We start from the raw sequence: 26,349 nt of genomic DNA, 5'->3' as shown, positions 1-26,349 counted from the left end.
AGTAGTAAACGGCGTCCCGCAAAGGGATTTTGAATTCCAGTTCCTTACTGGACTTCCGGACTGCAGTTTATGACATCATAATAATATTAAAACATTAATAAAATTAATACAAAAAAAAAGCTAATTTAATTAAATAAAATTAAAATAATTCAGGGTATATGTCAATGAAACGGACAGAAATTTTCCTGGTAAAAAAACTCCAGATACTAAAACTCTGTTCTACTCAATCGCACAAAGTGCCAAAATTCTCCGTTGCTATTCACAACTTTTAATAATAAAATATTTAAAATAAAAAAAGCCAAGTAATTCACTCACACTGACATCCCTATCATTGAATTCTCAAAAGCGCAACACCGGAAACAGCTGTATGTGTTTTCGTCCAACATTAGTATAAACGAGATCAAACATTGGTGCCCAGATCAAAGTAAGGCTTAAAGGCTAAAATACCAACACAAAAATTTGACCGTGATAGGAAACATAGCGACTGCTGAGAATCATCGGAATATGGCCTCTAAGCCCCGTCAGAGTCAGTATCGCTTTCCCAAGCGATCTGTTTCCGGGTAAGTTAGAGCACTAAATAAACAAAAATCGTGAACAAATCATAAACAACGCGAACCCTAGTGCACTTATAAATAGGATTTACGTGGAAAACCGCACCACAATATCAGTAAATTAACAGCTACCAATCCCACGAAATTCCTTCACATAAAACAGCGAAGTCAACATTACAGCAATACTTCACATAACAAAACGGATCAGAAAATTATCTACAACGAACGCAACGAATCAGAATTTACAGGTTAAAAGCTAAATGAATAGAATAGTACATATTGCATATAATCGAAATGTACAACATTACCAGAGATAATTTCGTAACGAAAATTAGTAAAACAACAAATAAAAGGCGTTTCCAATAAAAAATATAAAAACATGAAAAGATTATCATAAATTAACATACAAAATATCACAGACAAAATATTACATACAAAATACATACAAAATATTATTAATTTCAAATTATATACACTGACAAGAGTACCAAAGGATTACAGCTGTGTACCTGCAGATCGTCCTGGGGATTCCTGTCGGAGTCGAAGATGGTGGCCGTGTTACCCGTTCTTTAGATTGATGCCCAGACCGCCGGCCCGCGTTAACAAGAGGAAGACGAAGCGGTCCTAGTCTTCGCGTGAGAAACGGTCGATCGCGGTCTTCATTCAGGCAGAGAAAACTGAATAAAATTATTGGACGACAAGTGGTGGTACTGTAGTAATTATTTTTATTACACAACTATGTAGTTTTACCTATTTATTAGCGTTTGATAGCATATGTGACACAATTATATGTCAAAAAATTCACGGAAAAATTGAATAAAGTTCCAATAAAAGCTAAAATGACTTCTTTGACGCGCACATTAGTCTTACCTAAAATTTTTGCATAATAACGGGCAAAATCGGTCCGTCGAAATATTCTCGTACTCTTCATCATCCTGTGAGTCTGCCAGTCCAACGTCTCCCGTTTTTCTCCCCGTCTACCGTCGCTTTCAGCGTGGCCTATCCCAAAATCCTCTTCGGGTACCCCGTCGTCTCTGCTCCTATCGTAATTCCCCATCGTCCGCTGTTGTGGCCCATAAATTCCACAGCACCGCGTCCATTACAGGCCCGCGTCTGTCACAGCCCCGCGCCGCTCCAGCTCTGCGTCCGTCACATCCCCGCGCCCTCCGCAGCCCAGCTTCCTGCCATTCTCTCGGTCCCCCCCCTCACCCCCGCCCCCCCGCGCTGCGCTGCCCCTGCTCGTACCGTTACCTATCCCCGCGTCCTCCGCAGCTCACTTTTCTGCTATTCTCTTGGTACTCAACCGCCCCCCCCTCACCCCGCCCCCGCGCTGCGCTGCACCTGTGTGGTGTACTGCTAGCTATAGCGCCCCTGTTTGTACCGTTACCTATATGCGCTGCAAAACCACACTGCGTACGATTATCGTCTGAGAATTTTATTTAGTTATTTACCGTCGTATTAAAGGAATTGCCACAAAATCACAAAGTACACAGTTTACAAGTAACAAATTACTAGAAATTCCTTTGCCATCCTATTTCATTTACCTAGTTTAATTTGGCTAGGCAAAAAACACTGGATATTGTCAAAATTGTTTTTTATGGTAAAGATCGTCGTCCAAGTCGGCCTTCCATTTGGCCGCCTGCTTCATTTCTTCATGCATCTGGGGCGTAATTTTAGAGGCAAAAAATGCCAATGGCACTAAAAAATGATTAAATTACCTAAAAGCTATAGAAATTAATAACAGCACTTACAATTTGCCTGCTGAGCGCTGCGACGCAAAAACGCGATGGTGTCCGCATCCAGATTCAATCTGCGGATTTCTTCTGGAAGGTCGCTGTCCTCCGGAATGGTGGATGAAATCTCGTTGCTTTGCTGGCTGGCCATGTTGTTGGAAATCTTGAAGTTGCAGACTGGAGATGACTGACTGAATTCATTCTCACTAGCACAGACTTATGAGCTAGAAAAATCTTTAACTGTCAACACGATGGAACGTGATGTTCCATCACTTTCTATTGAACAATCGCATTGGAATGCATACGTTTTCGATTGCGATTCTCCCTAAAATACAATATCTCTAATTTTACGCTTAAACGTTAGAAAATTTAGCAGGTACCTATAAATATGAGTTGTATGTATTTGTAAATGAAGTGTAATGGTGATGTTTGTGATTTGGCTGGCCGTGCTATTGTGATATCATTTCCTTGTTTGGCGCGTCTGTTGAGCGTGTGTGCGTGTACATCTGTGGCCAGAAAAAGTTCCTGGCGGCACTACGCACATTTTTTCCGCACGAACTCTACCGTAAGTTCCTTGTCTAATTACTATTTACTAATTAACTTTTCTGACCTAATACTCCGAAGGCTTACACTGAATACTAATTGTTTTGTTGTACTCGAGCAGAATTAGGATTTTGTAATCCAGTAAACAGTTTCGGGACTTAAAAAGTTTGCCCTGGCTCTTTCGGAAAATTTTCAACACTGATCTAGACGAAATTTTTCTTTCTGCCTAAAAATCAACTTTTTAATCTTTTTGCTCTCTGTTTCATACTGTAAGACTTATTAATTATTATTGAATATTATATTATAGCTACTTTATGAGTCCGAATGCAATTAATGACTGAAATTAATTATTTACAGGTTATTACCTGCGGGATAGCGATACTATTAGGAACACCATCTAACCACACACACAGCATTGCGTGAACGTCTACGACGGTACAATTTACTATTCGGAACCAAATTATTCTGTGTTCCTAGCATAATATTAATATTGTTACATCCTAATTATTGCTATACCATTTTTACCGCAATTTATTTTTAATATCATTAAAATGTCTTAATTGCAGATAATTTACCACAATTACAACGGACTACGACCATTTCAAGCGCCAAAGTAAATTTCACCTTAAATAATCGTTTGTAAAATATCTGAATAATTTAATATAATTTTAATGTATTATAGCAATTGATCAGTTATATCTGCTGTAATTATAAGTGTAAGCATTTGCAGGCTGACATCACGACTGTGCTAGCATCATCACAACGTAAGTCCATATGGCTGAGCAGGAGCAAAGGTCAAAGCGGAAAATGGAACCAACAGAGTAAGCTGATTTCGTAAAAATATTCAGTGAAGCAAAAAGGTTTTTTAAAGCATAATTTATACTTTTCTCGATAATCGATTCCGGTTTTCAAAATTTATCAAGTATAATGCTGCTACTGAATAATATTCAATCTGCTGTACAACCAAATCAACCAAGTCTTGTATCTTTTTACCTTGATTTTATTTGAAGTGTAAGCAAAATAAAAATACAGTAAAATCAAAATTATTTTATAGTTCAAAGACATCGATACTATTTAAGTCATCAATTAGCCGAATCACCAGTGATGTAGTGCCAGAGTTATTTGCAAAAATGGAGCAGCAGAGAAAACACAAGCCAGCTCTCACAGCGCTTGCTGCGGCTTGTATAATTATTCTGGTAATAATAATTTTAGTAGGCGATATTATTCTGCCTATCGCAATAGCGATGATACAGCAACAACAACAGCAGCAGCAAGTGCTTAATAATAATCAATCAGGAACGTTATTTTCGTCGACGTACCCGAATGGGAGCGTCGTCAAGTCTGGCAGTATCCTTCGTTTATCATAGGTAAGCTTAAAGCGCTTTACCTGGTCCACAGCATCAATTTCAAGGGTCCGTTTATTACGCCGTATCACGGAAGAATACCGTAAGGGGTACACTTGAGGTCCAGGGGTCGTCCAGAGTGAAGTGAAAGTATTTAAATTAAGTGTTTTTTTTGATAGTTCGATTGAGTGTAAAACCTTTAACTTTGCAGACATGCTTTCCTTTGTTCGTCACATAAGCATAAGATTTAGGAGCACAGATGGTGACCTCTGTGATGAATTCACCATCATTTAATTCGTTTGTCAAGTCCCCCCATGTAGTTTCCCAATGGAACTTCCGGATCTCCTTGCCGATGAATCCACATTAAGGAATCAGTATCAAAATATATCAGGTTACGTCCAACTTGGGCCATATAATTGTATAAGTGAAGGCGGGCATGGGCAGTCGTGAACCTAATTCATCCAACCAATAAACATTTTTGAGAAAAACGTATTTATTATATTTAATTTGCACTTACGCCGCAAGGATAACATTAGTCTTTGGGTTAACTGGAATAAAGTCTTCCTTGGACTTGTAAGCAACTTGAATTACGGTGTCACTGAAGAATTCGATATTGTGAATTTCCAACGCATCATTTAATAAAAGTTCATAAAAATCTTTGGGCTCGGAAATAAACTGTGTAGACAATCTGTCCTCGCGCATCCCGAGTCGACCCCAAAAACTATAAAGAGAATAGAAACATTAAGCAATTTCAACTAATGTATCCCTAAGGAAATTGAAGACTTACTTGTTTAAAAATAACTTTGCAAGGGCGCGAAGCCCCAAGTTTTTTTCCACTTTCTCGGCGTCAATAGATACACCTTCTCGAAGTAAAAATTCTTCCATATACAGCTTTCTCTCTTCTTCGGTTTTAACATTAGAGGGCCAGCCGCTGGCCTCCGTTTTTAATTTCAAGAAATGCTGGATGTACTCTTTAAATAAGCCTTCGCGAGAACTCGGAAAATGCCAAATTTCGTAGACTTTTATCACCGTATATCCCAGGGATAGTGCCTTAATGATTTCCACAGAGCACCAGACGCCCGTAAGTGATCTTTCGGCGTCTGTGTGATGACAGCTAGAATTTTGCTGCGTCTCAGCACATAGCCGGCATAGCGGAAAAGTTAATTTTCAGTACGATAGGGTAGAACTGGTAACCATAGACATTTGGGCGGTAGAATCGTCAGGTAAAATAGTCCGAAGTAATTTTCCAAATTTGCATCAAAGTCCGCAGTAATTCGCACGTGTGGGCCAACTGGATATCTCTTCCGCGAATTTACAAAGGGATATTCCGAAATGACATCGGCAAACCTAAAAACACCTATCAATAAAATCAAGATTATAATCCTTTCTTAACTAATTGTACCGTATTTGTTCTCCGGGCTCGCATTTATAATGCAACCGTGTCCCGTTGGTCCGGCCTCCATATAGAGCATCGCGGGGTTGAAGAGGTGCGTGAACATGAATATCTTTTAGTGTTTCACGAAAATCCTCATCCTCTGCCAATTTCTGGTCGTACTCGCTTTCCCAAATTTTAATAACAGAGTATCCCATTTGCTCAAGGGCGATTTCTCGCTGGACGGTTGCCGCATGCAAATTCTCCATCGTTTGCTTGAGATGAGGATTTACAAATGTGCGTCTTGTGGTTGCGGGATTGCCGTGCCAGTAGTCGCCATAGAATTCGTAAATAATTTCCGCTTCTTCGTCATAACCGTCCACGTAATATTTTCCAATCTTCTGTTCTCTTGCAAGTGCTTTGCCTTCCGTCATTTCAATGTAGCACAACCATTTACCACATTTGACTGACTGCGTGCGCTGACTAGGGTTTTTCACAATTGCAATAAGGTTTTTTTCCAGTATCCGTGCGCGCCAGAAAAAATGGCATATACCCGCAATTGTTAGCGCTGAAGTAAATGGGCAAAGCCCACCTGAAATACCCATGAACAACTTTCGGAATTCTTGAGAGCAAACGCGTAAGGTGCTAACATCTTGCTTGCAGTATTTGACGAGCTCCTCGTTGACATTGTACTTTCCTTTCTTTTTTCTGCGATCTTTTCGATAAAATCCTTTGATAAAGTCTTTTCTTTCTTTGTTATTCATCAAGCTGTAATTGAATTCCTCCCTCTTAGGATAGGGGATAATTTTGCCAAAATTTTCTGGGCGATTGACGGGATGAGGGAATTTACCTTTTTGCTCTGTCGCTCCGAACGCTTGAGCCCAAGCGTCTAACGATTGGGGATTGTAATTCAAAGTATCACGAAATTTTATGCCAAATTCAGGAACATCTAGTTGCATAATTTTTGAGCCGTTCATTATCAGCTTTGGAACTATCCCATTTCTTAGTAACCATTTCAGAACAAAAAAACCGTCGAACGCTCGAAGATTATGGGCCAAGACGTAGAAGTTTTTAAATAATCCGGAAAATAAAAACTCGCAAAATTCTGTTGTTATATCCCGGCCAATATCGCACGAGTCAGCAGGAAAAATCCATTCCTGGCCGTTGTCGTTTTGAAGAACGGCCAGGTTCGGAATAAAATTGCCCGTTTCCGGACACGGGTATGTCTCAAAATCGAAATAGAGAAACTGGGCCTGTTCGTGCTTTTCGAGATCCTGGTCCGTCAGGACTTCGGGCTCAATGTAGCAGACGTGGTCATTTGATACGTGTTCTTTGCACACCGTGCAAAAAATCTCACCGCACACGTGGTCCGTGGTACGAAAAACTCTGGAGACAAATGATTGGCAAGATGGACAGACAAATAACGTTTGACATACCGTAATCCCGTTTTCTCCCGAGCCAGCAGCGCGATGATGATTGAAACACTCCTCACCGTAAAATGTTCGGCAGCAGTCCGAACAGTATATTCTTTCTTCTCCAGGATTACATTCAAATCGCAGGCATTGTTTGCAACGGTATTGGCATCGATGGCGATTTTTATGATCGTATCCGCGATTGCAACGGTCGCACCAGTACGATGTTTTGAACCAAGCCGGCAGGCTTTTCAAGACATCAAAATGGTTACTATGATGTAGCAAACGAATCTTTTTTTCGGCATATTCGCCGGCATAGACGATCGTATTGAGGTGGTCGACACTCGTTATCAGGATTTGGTAGTCCGGTAAGGCCAGTTGAAACTGTTGAACGTCTTCCAAAGTATATTGTCGAAGATCCAGTCCTGCGTTAGCAATGAGTTCTTTAGCCATTTTTGTCTGCAGCGTTCTGTCGGAAGCCGTACAGAGTTTTTTAGTGTGATACAAGCGTTCGTACAGCGGTATATTGTCATCTGCGAGGGCCTTAGCTATAACAAGCGCACGAGCCAAACAGAGGTTATCTGAATTACGAACAGGTATTACGCTCCTCATGGTCTCCAGCTTTTTGCGCAATAATAAAGGAACATCGTATCGACAGGATCCAGCGGGAAGGTTGGAATGGTGGATTTCCAGCTCAAAAGAATCATCCAGTACAAATTCTTGATTGGAATTGAGTACGCGGGAAACTTCTTTCATCAATCGCGCAACGGTTAGCTGATCACGACGAATGAAAGGTGTGTGAATAGGGTACGAGAGGTGACGGCTATGCAACTTGATTCTTACCCGCTCGTGATCTGGGATGTCAGTAAGGATTTCATTTAAAATTTCGTTCAAAATGGCTGTTATGACATCGGGAATCTCAGCAAAAGGAATATGACTGAGGCGATGAACTTTGCACGCAAATCTTTTACACGTCATCTGATAACGGCGATTGTAAAAATCGTTTATCGGTTTCAACACGAAAAAGTTCTTTATATGAAGCGGGTCTTCGGTAACATCGTCATCATCAACAGCATTAGTATCGTTATCATTATTATTAGAATCAACTGAATCAGCAGCGTCAGCAGCTATGCGAGGCATTTTTGCAAGCAGAAAGGTCACAGCAACTGGTTCTTAATGACAGAAAAGTGTTCCTGACACTGCTTCACAAATTCTAACTCATCTGACTTTATATCAACACAATTTTTTATGGTATCGCCAGATCTGATACGTACAGACATGGCTGAGTCATCAGAGGCAGTCGTAGTACGGTTTTCATGAACAAAAGCTGCTTGGGTATTGGACGTGGTGTCGATAATGCACCAAGATAGGGTTTCCGGATGCGCATTGGCGGTGGAGGCGGAGACTGTTTTCTGGCGGTACTTTGCAAAAGCAGGCGTATTGGTCCATTCTACAATCTTTTCCAGAATATCCATTCCGACAACCAGTTCATTGCACCGCGTATTTTTTATGGCGGGCAATAACGAACTGTACGTTGGATTTTTTATGCAACCGGTAAAAAGCCATGAAAGGATTATTGGATCCTTTTCTGACAAAGATGCTATACGCATCGCGGTACTGTGAATAACTTCGGAAGGTCCGGTCGTCCCGTTTATCAGTAAAGGTCTGGTAGAGCCAGTCCACGGATTCAGCGTTTGCTAATCTGATACGCTTGGCAGGTGGCACGAGATGCTGGTCCCCAGAATCCGCTGGCGCTGCAGTAACAGTATCTACAAAATAAATAATGTAAATAATCAAAAAGAGTTAAGGATCAGGATAAGAAACTTACTTTTGACGATGATGGAAGTGCAGAGGTACTGGGTCCAGCAACTTCAGCAGTCGGAGATGTAGTGACAACAGAGAACGGAACGGAAAGCGGTGCTGTTGAAACCGACAGCGACTGATCTGTGATGGGTAATGGATCGGGAAGTTGTTGATCACCAGGTAGAGCTGTAGGTTGCTGCAGAGTGTTATGTGGCGACAGAATAATGTAGAGATGGCGCTGCTTGTAGTATTCGTAGCGGGCAATATATCCTTGCACTGGATCAATGCCTGCAATATATATATACCTTTGGAAAATAAGTTGCAATAACAAACAAAGCATAAGACTAGATTTTAAGTCTTCCAGGCGGCCATATAATGGTGTTAAACGGAATATCTGGTCACCCACTGCAACATGAAAATGAAACTTGAGGCGTATGTTGTTGCTGCTGCTGCTGGCACAGAAATAAAAATTGTGTAGATACCGTGGTGGCAGATTTCCGCACCAGTTGCTTCATCTATAAAATTAAAGAGTTTCTCAGCTATAAATTAAGTGAACGAGATGATAAAAACTTTTTAACCTTTAAAAATCGGCTGAATGGGTGGTGGAGACCACGGACTTGATTGAAGGTGTAGTTCTGGCTGTTGCTGTTGTTGCTGTTGTTGTTGTTGTTGCGTAACTACAACAAATTTATATTTCAACAACTGTACAAAAATTTTGCGTTTAATTATACCCAAAGTACTTGTTGTCGGAGTCGTAAGAACATTATAGTCCTGCAGCTGAATTTCCAGGTCACTTAAAACTTTATCCCAAAGAGCTTCGCCATCAAACGCATTAAGATCATCCATTATCCATTACGTTTAAAGAATCAACAACGAATGAAAGCAAGTAGAGAAAAAAGGAAAGCAGAATAAAACTATTACAGTTATATAGTATCAGCAGAATGCAACTGCTACATTTTGCAGTGCAACATTTTGTCACACACAATTTTCCAGAACAGCAAAATGTATCAAGTAAAATAAAGTGACGTGACGGCTTCAACAGGCTGACGGCAGTACGGGCAGAGGCTTCCTCGGTCTAGGGTCGCTTTGGCGCACTGTCCGCACATGACCAAATGCTTACACGGACTGATCAGCGTGTTGGCATACCGCGACAGACAGATTTTACATTTCAACTGCTCAACGGTGCGGGCATCGTCTCCGACGGGTACTTCGGTGGCATAGTGCAAAAAATGCTTTTGCTCCAAAAAATCGGCGTTGTGGAACTCCACCGCTTCTTCCAATTCCTCCCAAAAATAGAAACGGCCCTTCTTCTTGGCCTTAGCGGCATCAATTTGGTCTTGACTGAAGCCAACGAGCCGTGCTTTGTTTTCCAAAACTGTCATACCTACATATTATTATTATTATTAAAAAATAAAAGTAACAAACAGATGAAACCCACCTTGTATTCCAATGTCGGTAACAGGGGACTTGCAAGCTCGTATAACATCGTTGATGAACCGTTTGCCTTTTACATTCATCAGATATGCACAGGCTGGTGATTGGCGGGCATGTTCAATCCATGGTTCCAGATCCAGCGGCAATCCAGAAATGAAGACATAGCAGTAAAAACAGCGTACAGCATCCGGGCATACCGAAACTCCCGGCACAGTAAGACCTGCGTAATAATAAAAAACCCATTGTCCTGTAAACAACGGGCGACCGGAAGCGCGAAGCGCTCCGGTCGACGTTATTTACCGCGTCCGACACATTAGCCAAATGTGTCGGCAGCGAGCAACAGGGCCCCCACCCCCTTCGCCTGGTTTAACTGTTCGACCAGCAATCGTGAGTTGTTTTTCTTGTCAACTTGATAGCCAAAAGAATGTTTTGTTGTAAAGCTCACCGCAGTTGTAGAATCCAGCTTCGGCCAGCTTGTACACCAAGTGTTTTTTTTCTTCGGGCCACGGTCTGTCGTCAAAGGAAAACGCCCGCGCATACATGGTGTTATACTTTGCGCAGTCGGGATTGTTTGGTGGTGAATGGTTGTACTCAATGTTGTCCTGATCGTAATCCATCCGCAGCCCGTTGCATTCCACCCACATCTGTGGGAAGTTATCTTTAACTGCTTTGCCAAAGCATGGATTCTTGCACGGTGTTCGATAGATGCCCGTTAGACATGTCCCTCAATCTCACAGCAGTAAACACAACGGATCTGGTGCTGGATCCCCGTGCAGTACCAGCCCAGTTCGGCGTACTCTTTCGCCACTTCGAGGGTAATTTTACCCCCACAACCACGAAATGTTTCAATGCGATTCTCAACACTTTCGGCTGGATAGCGCGGATCCCCACGAGGGCCAAAAGCACTTGCAAAACCGTCCATTGTTCTGTTAGCGTGTAGCCGTGCGTGCGTGCGTGTGTGCTCTGCTCTACGGTTTATAAAGCCCAGTGTGAACAACAAAATGCTGAGCAACAAATTGCTGAACCGGATTTTGTGGTCAGGGTGTTTAGTGTATTTGATTATTATAAATACAGGCTTCTAATTCCAACTCGTTTTCATTATTCTTCCTGACACTTTTAGTTAGTCTACCTTTTCTTCTGATATACCATGACTAGTCTGCCTCCTTCCAAACGCGGTTTCGTACCCGATAAAACTGATCTTGTCGGGGAAGCAAAGCGCAAGTTTGCGAGCGGAAAGATCGCTTTCCACTATGAAGGATTCCCTACCATGAAGTTCGGGTACGACAAGTTCATCTGCACCCGCATCAACAGTGACACCCAGGCCTTGGAGTTCATAATTGGCGACTTTACGACTGCCAGTCCTCCTGGACCAGATGCGAAATGGACGCTGGGAGAGAAACACATTTTTCTCACCAACGACCAGTTCATGCGCCTCGTTGGACTCATCTACAACAACATTACGACTTTAATCCGGGATCCACAGCTAACCAGCGGTAACCTGTCCACCCTGTTTCACCTCGGAAACGACGTCTATTTTGTGTGGTCAAGCTATGACAGTGTAGCGCTGGCCAATATCCGCCAGTTCTGCAAGAGAGGCAACGGCGACATGCAGGCCACCAAGAATGGTGTTTCTTTTGGGATAAAATCGTTTGAATCACTTCGTACCACCATCCAAGACCTGTCAATGTTCAAGGACATCAATGCTTTGTTGAAAGCACGTGGCTCGCTAGTGATTCACAACGAACCAACGGCAGCGGATTTTTCAAGCCTGTTGGCTGGCCTACCGTTCACCATGTATGGTATGTGGCTTGACCGTCTGCACGAGAACTGTGCACGTTGCGGGGAAATGGTCACGTTGTTTACACAACCAACTGTTCGTGAAGCCAGCCATGCCTGTGAATGGGGATTGGGTACACTGAATCTAACGGATGAAATGATGAACGACATCATTACTGAGCTTGGAAATGGCAAACGTCTCATTGGCATGATGTTGTTACTGCGTCCTTGGGGCCAGCTTACCGGATTTGACGACATTTTGGGTTTTAACGCCAAACAGTTTTTGGACCAGCATAAGGATACCCTGTGGGAGTCTGTCAAGCGTATTGCTATGGAGAAGCTGAAGATTACGGAGATTGGAGACGGGAAGATGAAACTGCCTATCGAAATCAACAAGGCCCAGGAAGGAAACAGCGGCAACGGTGGTGAAGACGGTGGTGTCTAAAGCGACGGAATCGTTTGCGTTTTGTGTTACGGTAAAGCATGTCTGTGTTACCATAAAAATGTGAAATGTAAACGCTAAAAAAAAGTGCTGATTGCTTCTACTTCTACCTCAGGGACATAAAATGTGAAATGTAAAACCCAAAAAAATTTGCTGCTTTTTTATTTTATTCAAGTTCTTCATACATTGCTGTGTTCATGTTAAAGTGATTGTTTACCCATTGACAAACCATTGCATCATTGTTTGCGTAATTTTTTGTGAAATAATGAATAATGTCTCTATATGATTCTCGCTTGCGCGCTTATAAATAAAAAAAATGCAAAATTGACCGCAGACTGTCGAAAACGTTTGTTGTATACGTTCCATTTGATAAACAACATGTAAATCAGTTAACCATTCTCTAATCTCGTCAAAATACTCCACAGATCGTCCGTATGAGTCGAAAAACTCGATGGATGACGGCTCGCTTTGATAGAATGCTAACCAGTGTTCACCAGAACCACTGGATTTGTCCGTGTTGACGATGTAGGCGGCAGGTAAAACATTGGAGCGTTCGGGAAGTGTATCCCGGGCATAAACTCCTCGAAATATCCTCTCCGTTTTTGGATTTTGGCAAAGTATCTTTGTCATTGTTCGATTATCCATTTTAGTTAGTTGGTAAAGTCACAAATTAGCTGACGAAAATTGTTAATTTCTATTACCGCGTCAAACGTAAGAAATGTGACCATGATCGTGGGCTGCTTGAGCGGTTGGTTGAAGACTACTCGGATGCCTAAATTACCCTGACGAATTAAACTTAGAGGGCCGAGTCCGGTTCCCCCTGGCGTTAAATCAAAGCCGTAAATACAGAATCCGTTTGCATACTCGTCGCGATTAAAAGGCAGTGCGCCAAAAGGACTGTTACGCCGTCCTAAAGTGTCTAGCAGACCATCGTAGCACTCCAAGTAATTACCGTTTGCATAATCCGGCTCGTACGGCCGATTAGGAAAAGACTGTCCATCAACTTCGACGCTGATTTGAGACAAATTAAAGTGTTGAAAATTGAATGGATTTGTCTTTTTTGTGCCGTTAAAAGCATCCGCTGCGACAAAAGCCACAAAAAGCACCTTGGGGACTTGACCAATGTGTATGTTATTAAAAACAGTGCTTTGTATGTTGGCAGGTAATTCGATCGGGCGCATCAGAACACGTTCTATAGGATATTTTGCTGTTGTGGTCAATAACCGCTTGCTTATAGCATTCATGTATTCTGGAACCCCTGTAATAGTAATGCATTAGATTTTTTTTATGCAGATATTTTCAAATTTTTCCTGCTGCTTACCAACATAACGGCGAACAAAAATTCTTGGATTGCGTATAAATAATTTAAATTCGTCCTGCGCCGGATTCGCAAAATCGCGAAGATAGAATTCCGGTTTATGCAAAACAAAGCGTATTTGTAATGGAACTCCAGTTATCAAAGGCTTGTCTTGCATGAAAATATCCGAAAACAATTTCCCGCTTAAAGGGATGTATTCATGTTTTGCGAAAAGCCTGAGTCGTGATTGTTCGGCTGAGTTGTTAACCGAATCTTCAAAGCTTCCGGCGACATCCAAGTAAAACCCACAGGATGTTAGCTGTGTATTCATCGCCTCTTTGTGTAATTTAGCAAGCACTCAAACATTGCTCTGTATGGATAATAGATTGCGCAGTCGCTTACCAATCGGTTAGCAACCGAAACTTGAACTGATTGAAACATTGAATGAATCAAATTATTTACAGGAGCACAGGTATCCGTCGCTTTGATTCGCTCCCAACTACCATCAGCATTCCTTTTCTTTAGTGCCACTTCTAATTCTATGCTTAAATCCGGTAAAGAAACCATGGCGTTTGATGAAGGAGCTATATAAAATTTATGTCACCACCCGCCGGAATATTTTCCGGAATGGCGGCTGGGGCCGATTCTTTCTTCTTCTGTCCGGAATCGGTCCGCAAACGAAGGCGGTATGGCAAAATGTGCGATTCTGCAGCAATGGCAAGTTCTGAGCCTTCGCTTATGGAAGCCATTTCTAAATATAGTCAGGAAGATCAAACGGTGGGACACAGCGAATTTCGGTAGTGCGTTACCGCTGCGTTGGTTTCTTTAATACCCCTTTTCTCCCTTTTTACCGCCGCTAGATGCTTGTTGAGTTGGTGCGAGAACTTGGGCGATTTTTGTTGCCCACAGATTTTGCAGCTTCATGTACCGCTGTACTAGCTGTTTTTTAAATGAGGCGTAGCAGCTGCTAAAGCGGTTTAGCCTGCGGCGCTGCCGCCCTTACAACTGGTGCAACAAACGAGCAACCTTGGAAAATACTGCACGCAGAAAACTACCAAAACCTCCACCGTTTTGATAGCTTCCACGATATCGAACAAATCCGCTCCCCAGCTGTGTATGACCTAGTAAATCATCAAATAATCCCGGATCAGGCAACGGGGCCCCCCCAACCCCCTTCGCCTGGTTTAACTGTTCGACCAGCAATCGTGAGTTGTTTTTCTTGTCAACTTGATAGCCAAAGAATGTTTTGTTGTAAAGCTCACCGCAGTTGTAGAATCCAGCTTCGGCCAGCTTGTACACCAAGTGTTTTTTTTCTTCGGGCCACGGTCTGTCGTCAGGAAAACGCCCGCGCATACATGGTGTTATACTTTGCGCAGTCGGGATTGTTTGGTGGTGAATGGTTGTACTCAATGTTGTCCTGATCGTAATCCATCCGCAGCCTGTTGCATTCCACCCACATCTGTGGGAAGTTATCTTTAACTGCTTTGCCAAAGCATGGATTCTTGCACGGTGTTCGATAGATGCCCGTTAGACATGTCCCTCAATCTCACAGCAGTAAACACAACGGATCTGGTGCTGGATCCCCGTGCAGTACCAGCCCAGTTCGGCGTACTCTTTCGCCACTTCGAGGGTAATTTTACCCCACAACCACGAAATGTTTCAATGCGATTCTCAACACTTTCGGCTGGATAGCGCGGATCCCCACGAGGGCCAAAAGCACTTGCAAAACCGTCCATTGTTCTGTTAGCGTGTAGCCGTGCGTGCGTGCGTGTGTGCTCTGCTCTACGGTTTATAAAGCCCAGTGTGAACAACAAAATGCTGAGCAACAAATTGCTGAACCGGATTTTGTGGTCAGGGTGTTTAGTGTATTTGATTATTATAAATACAGGCTTCTAATTCCAACTCGTTTTCATTATTCTTCCTGACACTTTAGTTAGTCTACCTTTTCTTCTGATATACCATGACTAGTCTGCCTCTTCCAAACGCGGTTTCGTACCCGATAAAACTGATCTTGTCGGGAAGCAAAGCGCAAGTTTGCGAGCGGAAAGATCGCTTTCCACTATGAAGGATTCCCTACCATGAAGTTCGGGTACGACAAGTTCATCTGCACCCGCATCAACAGTGACACCCAGGCCTTGGAGTTCATAATTGGCGACTTTACGACTGCCAGTCCTCCTGACCAGATGCGAAATGGACGCTGGGAGAGAAACACATTTTTCTCACCAACGACCAGTTCATGCGCCTCGTTGGACTCATCTACAACAACATTACGACTTTAATCCGGGATCCACAGCTAACCAGCGGTAACCTGTCCACCCTGTTTCACCTCGGAAACGACGTCTATTTTGTGTGGTCAAGCTATGACAGTGTAGCGCTGGCCAATATCCGCCAGTTCTGCAAGAGAGGCAACGGCGACATGCAGGCCACCAAGAATGGTGTTTCTTTTGGGATAAAATCGTTTGAATCACTTCGTACCACCATCCAAGACCTGTCAATGTTCAAGGACATCAATGCTTTGTTGAAAGCACGTGGCTCGCTAGTGATTCACAACGAACCAACGGCAGCGGATTTTTCAAGCCTGTTGGCTGGCCTACCGTTCACCATGTATGGTATGTGGCTTGACCGTCTGCACGAGAACTGTGCACGTTGCGGGAAATGGTCACGTTGTTTACACAACCAACTGTTCGTGAAGCCAGCCATGCCTGTGAATGGGGATTGGGTACACTGAATCTAACGGATGAAATGATGAACGACATCATTACTGAGCTTGAAATGGCAAACGTCTCATTGGCATGATGTTGTTACTGCGTCCTTGGGGCCAGCTTACCGGATTTGACGACATTTTGGGTTTTAACGCCAAACAGTTTTTGGACCAGCATAAGGATACCCTGTGGGAGTCTGTCAAGCGTATTGCTATGGAGAAGCTGAAGATTACGGAGATTGGAGACGGGAAGATGAAACTGCCTATCGAAATCAACAAGGCCCAGGAAGGAAACAGCGGCAACGGTGGTGAAGACGGTGGTGTCTAAGCGACGGAATCGTTTGCGTTTTGTGTTACGGTAAAGCATGTCTGTGTTACCATAAAATGTGAAATGTAAACGCTAAAAAAAGTGCTGATTGCTTTACTTCTACCTCAGGGACATAAAATGTGAAATGTAAAACCCAAAAAATTTGCTGCTTTTTTATTTTATTCAAGCTCTGCATACATTGCTGTGTTCATGTTAAAGTGATTGTTTACCCATTGACAAACCATTGCATCATTGTTTGCGTAATTTTTTGTGAAATAATGAATAATGTCTCTATATGATTCTTCGCTTGCGCGCTTATAAATAAAAAAAATGCAAAATTGACCGCAGACTGTCGAAAACGTTTGTTGTATACGTTCCATTTGATAAACAACATGTAAATCAGTTAACCATTCTCTAATCTCGTCAAAATACTCCACAGATCGTCCGTATGAGTCGAAAAACGGCTGGATGGATGACCAGGCTGTTGACGCTTTGGAGCGTTCGGGAAGTGTATCCGGCATAAACTCCTCGAAATATCCTCTCCGTTTTTGGATTTTGGCAAAGTATCTTTGTCATTGTTCGATTATCCATTTTAGTTAGTTGGTAAAGTCACAAATTAGCTGACGAAAATTGTTAATTTCTATTACCGCGTCAAACGTAAGAAATGTGACCATGATCGTGGGCTGCTTGAGCGGTTGGTTGAAGACTACTCGATGCCTAAATTACCCTGACGAATTAAACTTAGAGGCCGAGTCCGGTTCCTCTGGCGTTAAATCAAAGCCGTAAATACAGAATCCGTTTGCATACTCGTCGCGATTAAAAGGCAGTGCGCCAAAAGGACTGTTACGCCGTCCTAAAGTGTCTAGCAGACCATCGTAGCACTCCGTAATTACCGTTTGCATAATCCGGCTCGTACGGCCGATTAGGAAAAGACTGTCCATCAACTTCGACGCTGATTTGAGACAAATTAAAGTGTTGAAAATTGAATGGATTTGTCTTTTGTGCCGTTAAAAGCATCCGCTGCGACAAAAGCAAAAAGCACCTTGGGGACTTGACCAATGTGTATGTTATTAAAAACAGTGCTTTGTATGTTGGCAGGTAATTCGATCGGGCGCATCAGAACACGTTCTATAGGATATTTTGCTGTTGTGGTAATAACCGCTTGCTTATAGCATTCATGTATTCTGGAACCCCTGTAATAGTAATGCATTAGATTTTTTTTATGCAGATATTTTCAAATTTTTCCTGCTGCTTACCAACATAACGGCGAACAAAAATTCTTGGATTGCGTATAAATAATTTAAATTCGTCCTGCGCCGGATTCGCAAAATCGCGAAGATAGAATTCCGGTTTATGCAAAACAAAGCGTATTTGTAATGGAACTCCAGTTATCAAAGGCTTGTCTTGCATGAAAATATCCGAAAACAATTTCCCGCTTAAAGGGATGTATTCATGTTTTGCGAAAAGCCTGAGTCGTGATTGTTCGGCTGAGTTGTTAACCGAATCTTCAAAGCTTCCGGCGACATCCAAGTAAAACCCACAGGATGTTAGCTGTGTATTCATCGCCTCTTTTGTGTAATTTAGCAAGCACTCAAACATTGCTCTGTATGGATAATAGATTGCGCAGTCGCTTACCAATCGGTTAGCAACCGAAACTTGAACTGATTGAAACATTGAATGAATCAAATTATTTACAGGAGCACAGGTATCCGTCGCTTTGATTCGCTCCCAACTACCATCAGCATTCCTTTTCTTTAGTGCCACTTCTAATTCTATGCTTAAATCCGGTAAAGAAACCATGGCGTTTGATGAAGGAGCTATATAAAATTTATGTCACCACCCGCCGGAATATTTTCCGAATGGCGGCTGTGGGGCCGATTCTTTCTTCTTCTGTCCGGAATCGGTCCGCAAACGAAGGCGGTATGGCAAAATGTGCGATTCTGCAGCAATGGCAGGTTCTGACCCTTCGATTATGGAAGCCATTTCTAAATATAGTCAGGAAGATCAAATGGTGGGACCCGGCGAATTTTGGTAGTGCGTTTCCGCTTCGTTGGCTTCTTGTACACTTTTTCTTCCTTTTTACCGCTAGATGTTTGTTGAGTTGGTGCGAGAACTTGGGCGATTTTGTTGCCCACAGATTTTGCAGCTTCATGTACCGCTGTACTAGCTGCTTCTTTAAATGAGGCGTAGCAGCTGCTAAAGCGGTTTAGCTCGTGGCGCTGCCGCCCTTACAACTGGTGCAACAAAACGAGCAACCTTGGAAAATACTGCACGCAGAAAACTACCAAAACCTCCACCGTTTTGATAGCTTCCACGATATCGAACAAATCCGCTCCCCAGCTGTGTATGACCTAGTAAATCATCAAATAATCCCGACCAGGCGCAAAGCTTTATATCCCATTTTCAGTATCTTGCCGGTCGGAAATGGAGCTTCACCATCGATTTTCCTGTTGCGAATTTAGCGTTGTCTCCGAGATCAGTGGCAATTGTTACTTCGATGTTGTCGAAAATGGGGCGTAAAAGTGGAACATAATGAGGCATTTCAAAACGTTCCGTGATAATTTTGAAAGCCTCAGTTGCCTTAATAGGCACTGCTCTTAAAACCTGCGCATACGTGTCACCAAGCAAAGTAAAATCCGCAACATCGCAATAAATATATAAAGATTGATTCCCAATCATGGCGTTTATAGCTTCCTGGGCAGTAAACAAAAGTTTTGGATAATTATCGGTGCCGGCTTTGACTTTTTTCGTTCCGGTTGTTGAACGCTTTCTAAACCAGACGTATTTTGTTTTGAACCGGTTCCTTCGGTATTTTTTGATGACGGTGATTCTGTTTTTTTCGCAGAAGCAGAAGTTGTTGCTGATAGCGCAGCTGGCTTTGGCGCTGGTGTCTGCGCAGGCGGCGGTGGTGGTTGGGGCGGTGAAACTGTATTTGTTTTCGCAACTGTTTGTTGTCGAGCTTTTCTTTGAAAAATTCCTCCAACTGATTTAAACCGTCAAAATTTTGCGCAAGGTCAACAATATTTGCAGGATCAGAATAGGCAAACAGTTGTCGATGCTGACACCCCAATATGCGTTTCAGCAGTTCATTGTTAATAGCCAGAATAACGGTATTGGCATTAATTGCAATTTGCACTTTTGATTGTTAGCTAGTAATTCAATAGAAAATGCTCTCCTCTTTTGGATTCTTGTCCTTTTGCCAAGAGGAGCTTGAATTTGCGAAGAGATTGTTGCAATGATTTGTTCGTTGGTATAATTACCGGCGTGTAAAGTAATGCGCTTTTTCTCAAACAGAAACTTTTCCAACCCTGTTTTAGCATCCGAATTTGTTACAATATCGTAAACCTGCAAACAATCCATGGTCTGCTCTGTAGGAGATTGTACATGGAATTTGGGTAATAGAGTTCGACAATTGCAACTTCCCATTTTCCAGACAATGAAATCGTTTTGCATAATTTGGTTTTCCAACTGGATGCAGTGTTATTCGAGTAAATATCTGTGCAAGCATCACTCGGCAATGTGATGTAAAATGGCTGTTGATATTGCAAGCTATTCATTTTCTAATCCGCGTTAGCTCCCTTGCATAAAATTTTCCTACTATTGGCTCCTCTTTTTCATCCTCGAGCTCATACACTGGCTCCGGTGTATGTGGTATTACCTTTGCTATTCGAAAAGCTCCTCCTGAAAGTTTGTTTCAAAACCTTTTTCAAAGTCCTGCTTTTTTTGGCAATTTGACGACATCTTTCACCTTAAATACTGGTTTCTTTTTTTATGGTCTGTTTTCTCGTATAATCGATTAAACACAAGCAGGAATTTTCTTCAGTCACATCCGCAGGACAAAAGCCATGAGAAGAGTGAGGAGTGTGATTATATGTCCATACAATATTTTGTAGCCGATCGTAATATTTTGGAGATTTTCGACTAGTAAATAAGCGCCATATGCGCTCACGCAGCGTTCGAATAACGCGCTCCGCCATGGAACATTTTATGTCATCGTTTTCCGAACTGAATAGCATAATCTCTTTCCGTTTGAGTAAATCCCTGACATTTTTATTAAAAAATTCACGGCCTTTATCAGCCTGTATTTTGTCGAATGGACCCAGGCGTTCTAGTATTTTTCCAGTGCTTTTGCCGTTGATAAACCATCTTTACACTTAATTAACTCGCATTCTATTTTTTTAGAAAAACAATCAATAGCAACCAACACGTAGCCATAATTTTGTTCCACTTTTTAAACTTTTGCATATCCATCAAATCTACCTGAGCTGGCTATTTTATTTAGGACGACCACCGGATTCCTGTGGAATTTTCGGTTGACAGGCTTATGTAAAGTGTAGGCATCGATCCCTCAAGAATATTTTTGGCTTTTGGAAACATTTTCTGGAAGGTTTTTGTGAAACCGCTCGAGCCCCCTAGGCTGCTCAGTGCACTAGGATTGAGATAGTGCTGGTCCATCGGAAACAGGCTGAGTAATTTTAGGTACCTCGTTGGCTTTGTCACCAGCTTTAGACGAATCTTCTATTTTATTTTCGTCACTGTCATCAGAACAGCAAGAAGAAACACAATTCAATTTCATCCCTTGTCCAAAATTTAGATTTACCGGCACACAACCCGACATTTTAAAGAACCTTTAGCCAGCGGCCTTTAATGCCTTGCCCTTTTATAAAAAACTTTGTCTGCTCTCGTACTGCTCGCCACGGCGGCGTGGTACTTCTTCTGCGCTTACAGCTTGGAATTTATTATCGGGTGATATTTTTGTTTCGTTTAGCGTTTGTTCCAATACGCGTTTACCGCGTTTCCCTTTTTCATTTGACGGTAATGAAAACACTGGGAGATCATATTCATCCGAATCATCCGAATCAATATCAGTCAGGGTTTTTTTCTTGATTTTTCTGCGTGATTTTGACGATGCTGTTGTGGCGCGAACTCTTTTCTTTTTCGCTTTTTTGGGTTCGGTTAACGGTGTGGTTAAGATTGATGGAGTCGGAGTTGTGGCGTCGTTTATACTTACGGACAGACTATCCAAGGGATTACCTTCTTGAAGGGCTCTGGGCTTTAATGCCATGAACCGTTCTAAATTTTACTAAGTAATTGTGCTTTCTGCCATTCACTTAAATTTTGACTTGAAAGGATTTTGATGTCAAATCGCCAAGCGATAAAATGTTGTTCGCTTCAGGTGGAGCTTGTAAAACTGTCAGCTCGGCGGCTCGCTTCTTGATATCCCGCTCAGGCACAATATAATGTACCTCCATGACCTTAAATTAGGAATTTAGCGCTCCGGCCAGAACACTTGCTAAAACTGGCAGCACTGCACCCAGAAAGCCACCTTTTGTGTTAATAGCGCTTTTTAGCTTTGTGGGATACCGTCGAAGAGCTAATAATCGTATCGGCTTTTTCCAGCGTCTGCAAATTCGCGTACTTTCTGGTGATAAATTCACGGTATTTTTTACGATATTCAAGCAGCACTCTTCCAGCCCTTTAATATGCTTTTTGTTACAATGATTCGCGACAGCTCTGCGATCTTTGGGGTTGAGCGACGAGAGAAACAGCAAAAAGAAGCAAATTCTTTCAAATGTTTATCATGCTGACGGCACTGCACAGAAATTCGGGTCGGTGTAAATTTTGCTGTTTGAAAGTCCGTTTTGTTTTCTTGCACAACATGAGATCTAACACGCAAAATAATCGGGACAATTGGTTTTAAATCCAAAATCAAAGGTTCAAATGGAGTAGCAGTAATCTTTTGTACGCTTTTTTCAGATGCTTAAATCCTGTTTGTCTTGATAAATAATCGAGTTGGTTGTTGTCGCGAACATTTTTAAACAACACAATATACTGAGTATTTAAGGCAATATCCCGACTTGCTTTACCTTGCTTAAATAAATTCTGTGTGATATAAATTGCTGACAAATTTCTGTGATGTATTCCTTGCGTAAATAGTTTCGTGGCTAACTCACTACTTGCCATTTCGCCCGCCAGATCATCAATAATTAGCAGATTGCTTTCGTTTTAGAAAAACTCCGAATCTAGTAAATCGTCTTTTAACCCTTTAACAAATTCTGCTGCTGGAAAATTTTTTAATTTCTTCGTAAGAGTTTTGCCATTGACTGTATGCTACCACTATTCTGGTTGGGACGACGTCCATTGCATTTCCTTTCAGCATTTTAAGAACATATTGTGTTTTACCACTCATTGTTGGCCCACATATTATTGTCTGAAAGGCCATTGGAACCTGAGATCATAACCAACTTCTGGATACATGGCACAAATAACCAATATCGTCGCAACTGCGCACTTGAATGTGCCAATCGACTTGCACCAGCTTAATTTGAACAGAGACTTTATCACAGAATACGATCCTAAAAAATTCTCTTGTCTTTTGTGGCGCGTAATATATCCGAAAAAATTCCACTGCCAATTATATCGCAACGGTAAAATTACTGTCAATGGCGGACGCACACTGCGCGAGTCACGAAATTATGCAAAATACTTTTTGCGAAAGCTTATTGCTACGGGTTACAAAGGAGCACGAATAACAAATTATAAGGTTGTTAATATTATTGCTTCATGTCAGCTGCGACGACAAAACCTTGAAAATATTGGCCATTCAACTGGTGACAAATACTACGAGCCAGAGATATTTCCAGGCATGACAATAAAGATGAAAAAAGCCACATGTATAGTCTTTAATAGTGGAAAATGTAACATACTTGGTTTAAAAAAATTGAACATATTGAGGAAGTCTATCAGAACTTTGCCAACTTCTCAAATAGATTTTGCTCGAGCTTCATTTTGGAATTCTTTTCCATTTTCCTTAGCTGGTGATTCGACACTCTCCATTGACACCGCGTTGCTCCTCGGTACAATCGCAATCGTCTGAAAATTATACATATATGCAATATTGTTTTTTTGCCAGGATTTTTAAAAGGTACCAATTTCTTCTTCTGTTTCATAGGAGCTGAAGGAACTGTCCGAATCCGTATCGTATCCTGTAATTAAAGGTGCAGTTGACTTGTGGTATTACTCAATTAAATTTTTTTCACTACCGGAGTCGTTGGAGCGTCCGGCTGTTCATGATTGAGCATTACAATATGTCCAGGAGTTTGGTTACAATGCTTGCACGTGTTGTTTTTAACTGTGAGAACGCATTTGATTATAACAGTCTATATCAACAAAATCCTGTGCGTGCATTTTGCTGCACAGCAATTTGTTTCACAGCATTATCTTTCTCGATAAACTATTTTGCGTGTGAGAGCTCTTATATAAACACATGTGAAATTAACCAAGTCAAGTCATTAATGTCAGTGTGACGTTTGCTATGTGATTACTTTCACTGCTGTTTCTTCTCCGTTTGTCATAGAAAGACATTTGTTTTCTAGGCAACTGAGTAGATAAAGCTGTGACGGTTAATTTTTATTCGTAATTACTTTCTATTTGCCGATTCCAGATACACTAATTACCGGTAGAAAAGGACTGTATTTTCTGGAGCAGCTGTCGTTTGCGCGCTGACAACAAATGCGTGCAAAGGATAGATGTTCCCAAAAATACTCTTTAAATTAAACGAAAACTTTGACTGATAAATTTAACTTCAAACTACTCTCTGCTTCAAATCAACCTGCTAATTAACCAAAAAAACAAGGGTTAAATTTTTTGAGCAGTTGTCGTTTACGTGGTAAACAACAATCGCACGTAAACGATAAATGCTCCAAATGATACCCTTAAAATAAAAAACAAAAATGAACTACTGCACAGTTATGGGTAATTCTGTTTCGATGAACACTTAAAATAACATAAGCAAATGGCACGCGCAGCGAATATATATTCGTTTTTAATCATAATAATTCTGTAAGTTTTACCACCGTTGTAGTCGTTAATTTTATGTCCTAAGTAAAGTTAAAAAGAAATGGCAGTATGTATTAACGTCTACTTCCTTTTAGGATTCCAAAACCCGCAACGAAACTGCCACAATATTTTAAGGATTTTGCCAGCCATAGCAATGTCTACAGCATCAAGTATAGAAACCGACTGGCTGTGGCCACCACCAAGTACTTAAACATCCAGTCCGACGAATGGCGCACTAAGACGGTAAGAAATGTTATTATGCAGTAACCTGATTATCAGTTGCATTTATTTACAGGGTAAACTGGTGCGCAAGTTCCAGAAGAGCGCTCTTGACCTTGCGTACATTCACCACCATCAGAAAACAATGTTCACTGCTATTATTGTGATACTGAAGAAGCTGTTGGACGTTGCACAAGCAATGGAAAAGTATCACATGGAAAGCATTGCAACTCTTTTGGCTTCCTGTCCGCCAGACAGTATGCCATCGTCTGATGAGGGCTACTGGATTGATGAAATATCAAATTACCCATCACACTACTCGCAGAAAATCACACGCATCATCGCTGACAACAAAAAGAAACAAGACGAAACGAAATTGCTGGAGAAAAATTCGCGAACTCACATTGGAACGACCAGTGAACTTGTGCCTACCGATCAGCTGTCGGAAAGTGAGCTTAAGGCCAGAACCAAGGCGTACAAATCCTTGTGGAAACAACTGACTGAGCTGACAAACTCTGTATCAATGTATAACGACAAAATTAAGGAACACTGCCTCTCCCTGATAACTGGCTTTGAACATCTCAAATCAAAGCTAAACATTGAGAAGATGACCATTGGTAAGTGTAGTTCCTCTGACTTGTATTAAGTTTTATTTCACAGTTTATTGCAGCCCAGGAAGCGTTCCTTCCCATTGTCCAAGAAATGTCCACTGTTAGCACTCTCATTGCTGACCGATACCTGACCCAGTCTGAGAACGGACGTGATGTCAGCGCTGCTTTGAACAAACTGGATGTTGCCATAAACCTGGCTAAGAACGCGCTGCATGGTGTGATCAGCTTGTCTATGTGTATTCATTTTTAATGTGGTTTTATTTCATTTTGTCAGGTGACCATCCGGAAGTCCGTGATGACCCACGCGTGGATGACATAGGAGAAAGCGAATCGGAAATGAGCACCTCGGACGATGAATAACAAGCTATTACTTACTGGTTTTCATTTTGCTGTTGGGCTTATAAACTATATAAAAATTCTGAATAACGTAATTGTTTTATGCGTCTTATCCGCTTTAGCTTTTGATGCTTTCACCTACTTTATACTATACCCGTACATAAATCAAATAATAATACAGTACAGTCAATGGTCAAGGGATTCCTTATACACTATAGAAAACTAGGAGTAAATATTTAGATACAGTCAACAACTAACGATTTAATCAGTAACTATGGTAATATTTTTGTAAATTATTAATACAAAGTATATTTTAGTTTTAATTTTTTGCGGAATTTATTTACTTATTGTGACGTCACAAACTGCAGTCCGGAAGTCCAGTAGATAACTGGAATCCAAAATCCTTTGCGGGACGCCGTTTACTACTGGTTACAATTCTGTACAGTTGTGAAATTGCTAGTAGTTGGCGGGGTGTTATGTCAACCTTGCTTTTACTTTGTGACATGTTATTCAACTAGACCACTGGGTTTGGCAGGTGTTTGTCCTGCTGAAATTGTTGTAAGCAAATGTGTTTTGGTTTTCTGACTTCTGAGGGTCACGTGCTACTGGTGCTATTCTGCAGTAAAGAAC

General features: G+C 41.7%; 3 protein-coding genes and 2 long non-coding RNA genes across 5 annotated transcripts; 2 read left to right on the top strand and 3 right to left on the bottom strand.

Moving 5' to 3' along the window:
* Window positions 1-415: 415 nt before the first annotated feature.
* On the bottom strand, window positions 416-1,748 carry LOC129602337 (uncharacterized). The gene is made up of 3 exons (XR_008692387.1): window positions 1,422-1,748; window positions 1,061-1,228; window positions 416-573 (listed from the first exon to the last, which is right to left on the bottom strand). It is a non-coding gene; the product is annotated as an uncharacterized LOC129602337 (long non-coding RNA).
* A 155-nt stretch (window positions 1,749-1,903) lies between these two features.
* Window positions 1,904-3,719, top strand: LOC129602336 (uncharacterized). Its single transcript, XR_008692386.1, has 4 exons — window positions 1,904-2,849; window positions 3,185-3,262; window positions 3,394-3,440; window positions 3,558-3,719. It is a non-coding gene; the product is annotated as an uncharacterized LOC129602336 (long non-coding RNA).
* Window positions 3,720-4,456: 737 nt separating this feature from the next.
* On the bottom strand, window positions 4,457-8,518 carry LOC129602335 (uncharacterized). The gene is made up of 5 exons (XM_055501334.1): window positions 5,573-8,518; window positions 5,365-5,517; window positions 4,958-5,284; window positions 4,688-4,891; window positions 4,457-4,622 (listed from the first exon to the last, which is right to left on the bottom strand). The coding sequence occupies exons 1-5, from the start codon at window positions 8,092-8,094 to the stop codon at window positions 4,457-4,459; spliced, it is 3,372 nt and encodes a 1,123-aa protein (XP_055357309.1). The 5' UTR covers window positions 8,095-8,518.
* A 594-nt stretch (window positions 8,519-9,112) lies between these two features.
* Window positions 9,113-10,842, bottom strand: LOC129602339 (baculoviral IAP repeat-containing protein 8-like). Its single transcript, XM_055501336.1, has 6 exons — window positions 10,637-10,842; window positions 10,196-10,411; window positions 9,498-10,141; window positions 9,336-9,434; window positions 9,240-9,272; window positions 9,113-9,162 (listed from the first exon to the last, which is right to left on the bottom strand). The coding sequence occupies exons 1-3, from the start codon at window positions 10,833-10,835 to the stop codon at window positions 9,765-9,767; spliced, it is 792 nt and encodes a 263-aa protein (XP_055357311.1). The 5' UTR covers window positions 10,836-10,842; the 3' UTR covers window positions 9,113-9,162; window positions 9,240-9,272; window positions 9,336-9,434; window positions 9,498-9,764.
* An 8,549-nt stretch (window positions 10,843-19,391) lies between these two features.
* LOC129602338 (uncharacterized) lies at window positions 19,392-25,947 on the top strand. Its single transcript, XM_055501335.1, has 6 exons — window positions 19,392-19,415; window positions 19,560-19,642; window positions 24,649-24,796; window positions 24,849-25,389; window positions 25,443-25,598; window positions 25,658-25,947. The coding sequence occupies exons 1-6, from the start codon at window positions 19,392-19,394 to the stop codon at window positions 25,741-25,743; spliced, it is 1,038 nt and encodes a 345-aa protein (XP_055357310.1). The 3' UTR covers window positions 25,744-25,947.
* Window positions 25,948-26,349: the final 402 nt, after the last annotated feature.

This window comes from Paramacrobiotus metropolitanus, unplaced genomic scaffold (assembly GCF_019649055.1).
Source record: "Paramacrobiotus metropolitanus isolate TYO unplaced genomic scaffold, Prichtersi_v1.0 Parri_scaffold0000405, whole genome shotgun sequence".
In the NCBI taxonomy this organism is placed as follows: Eukaryota; Metazoa; Tardigrada; class Eutardigrada; order Parachela; family Macrobiotidae; genus Paramacrobiotus; species Paramacrobiotus metropolitanus.
This window is presented reverse-complemented; position numbering and strand designations above follow the sequence as displayed.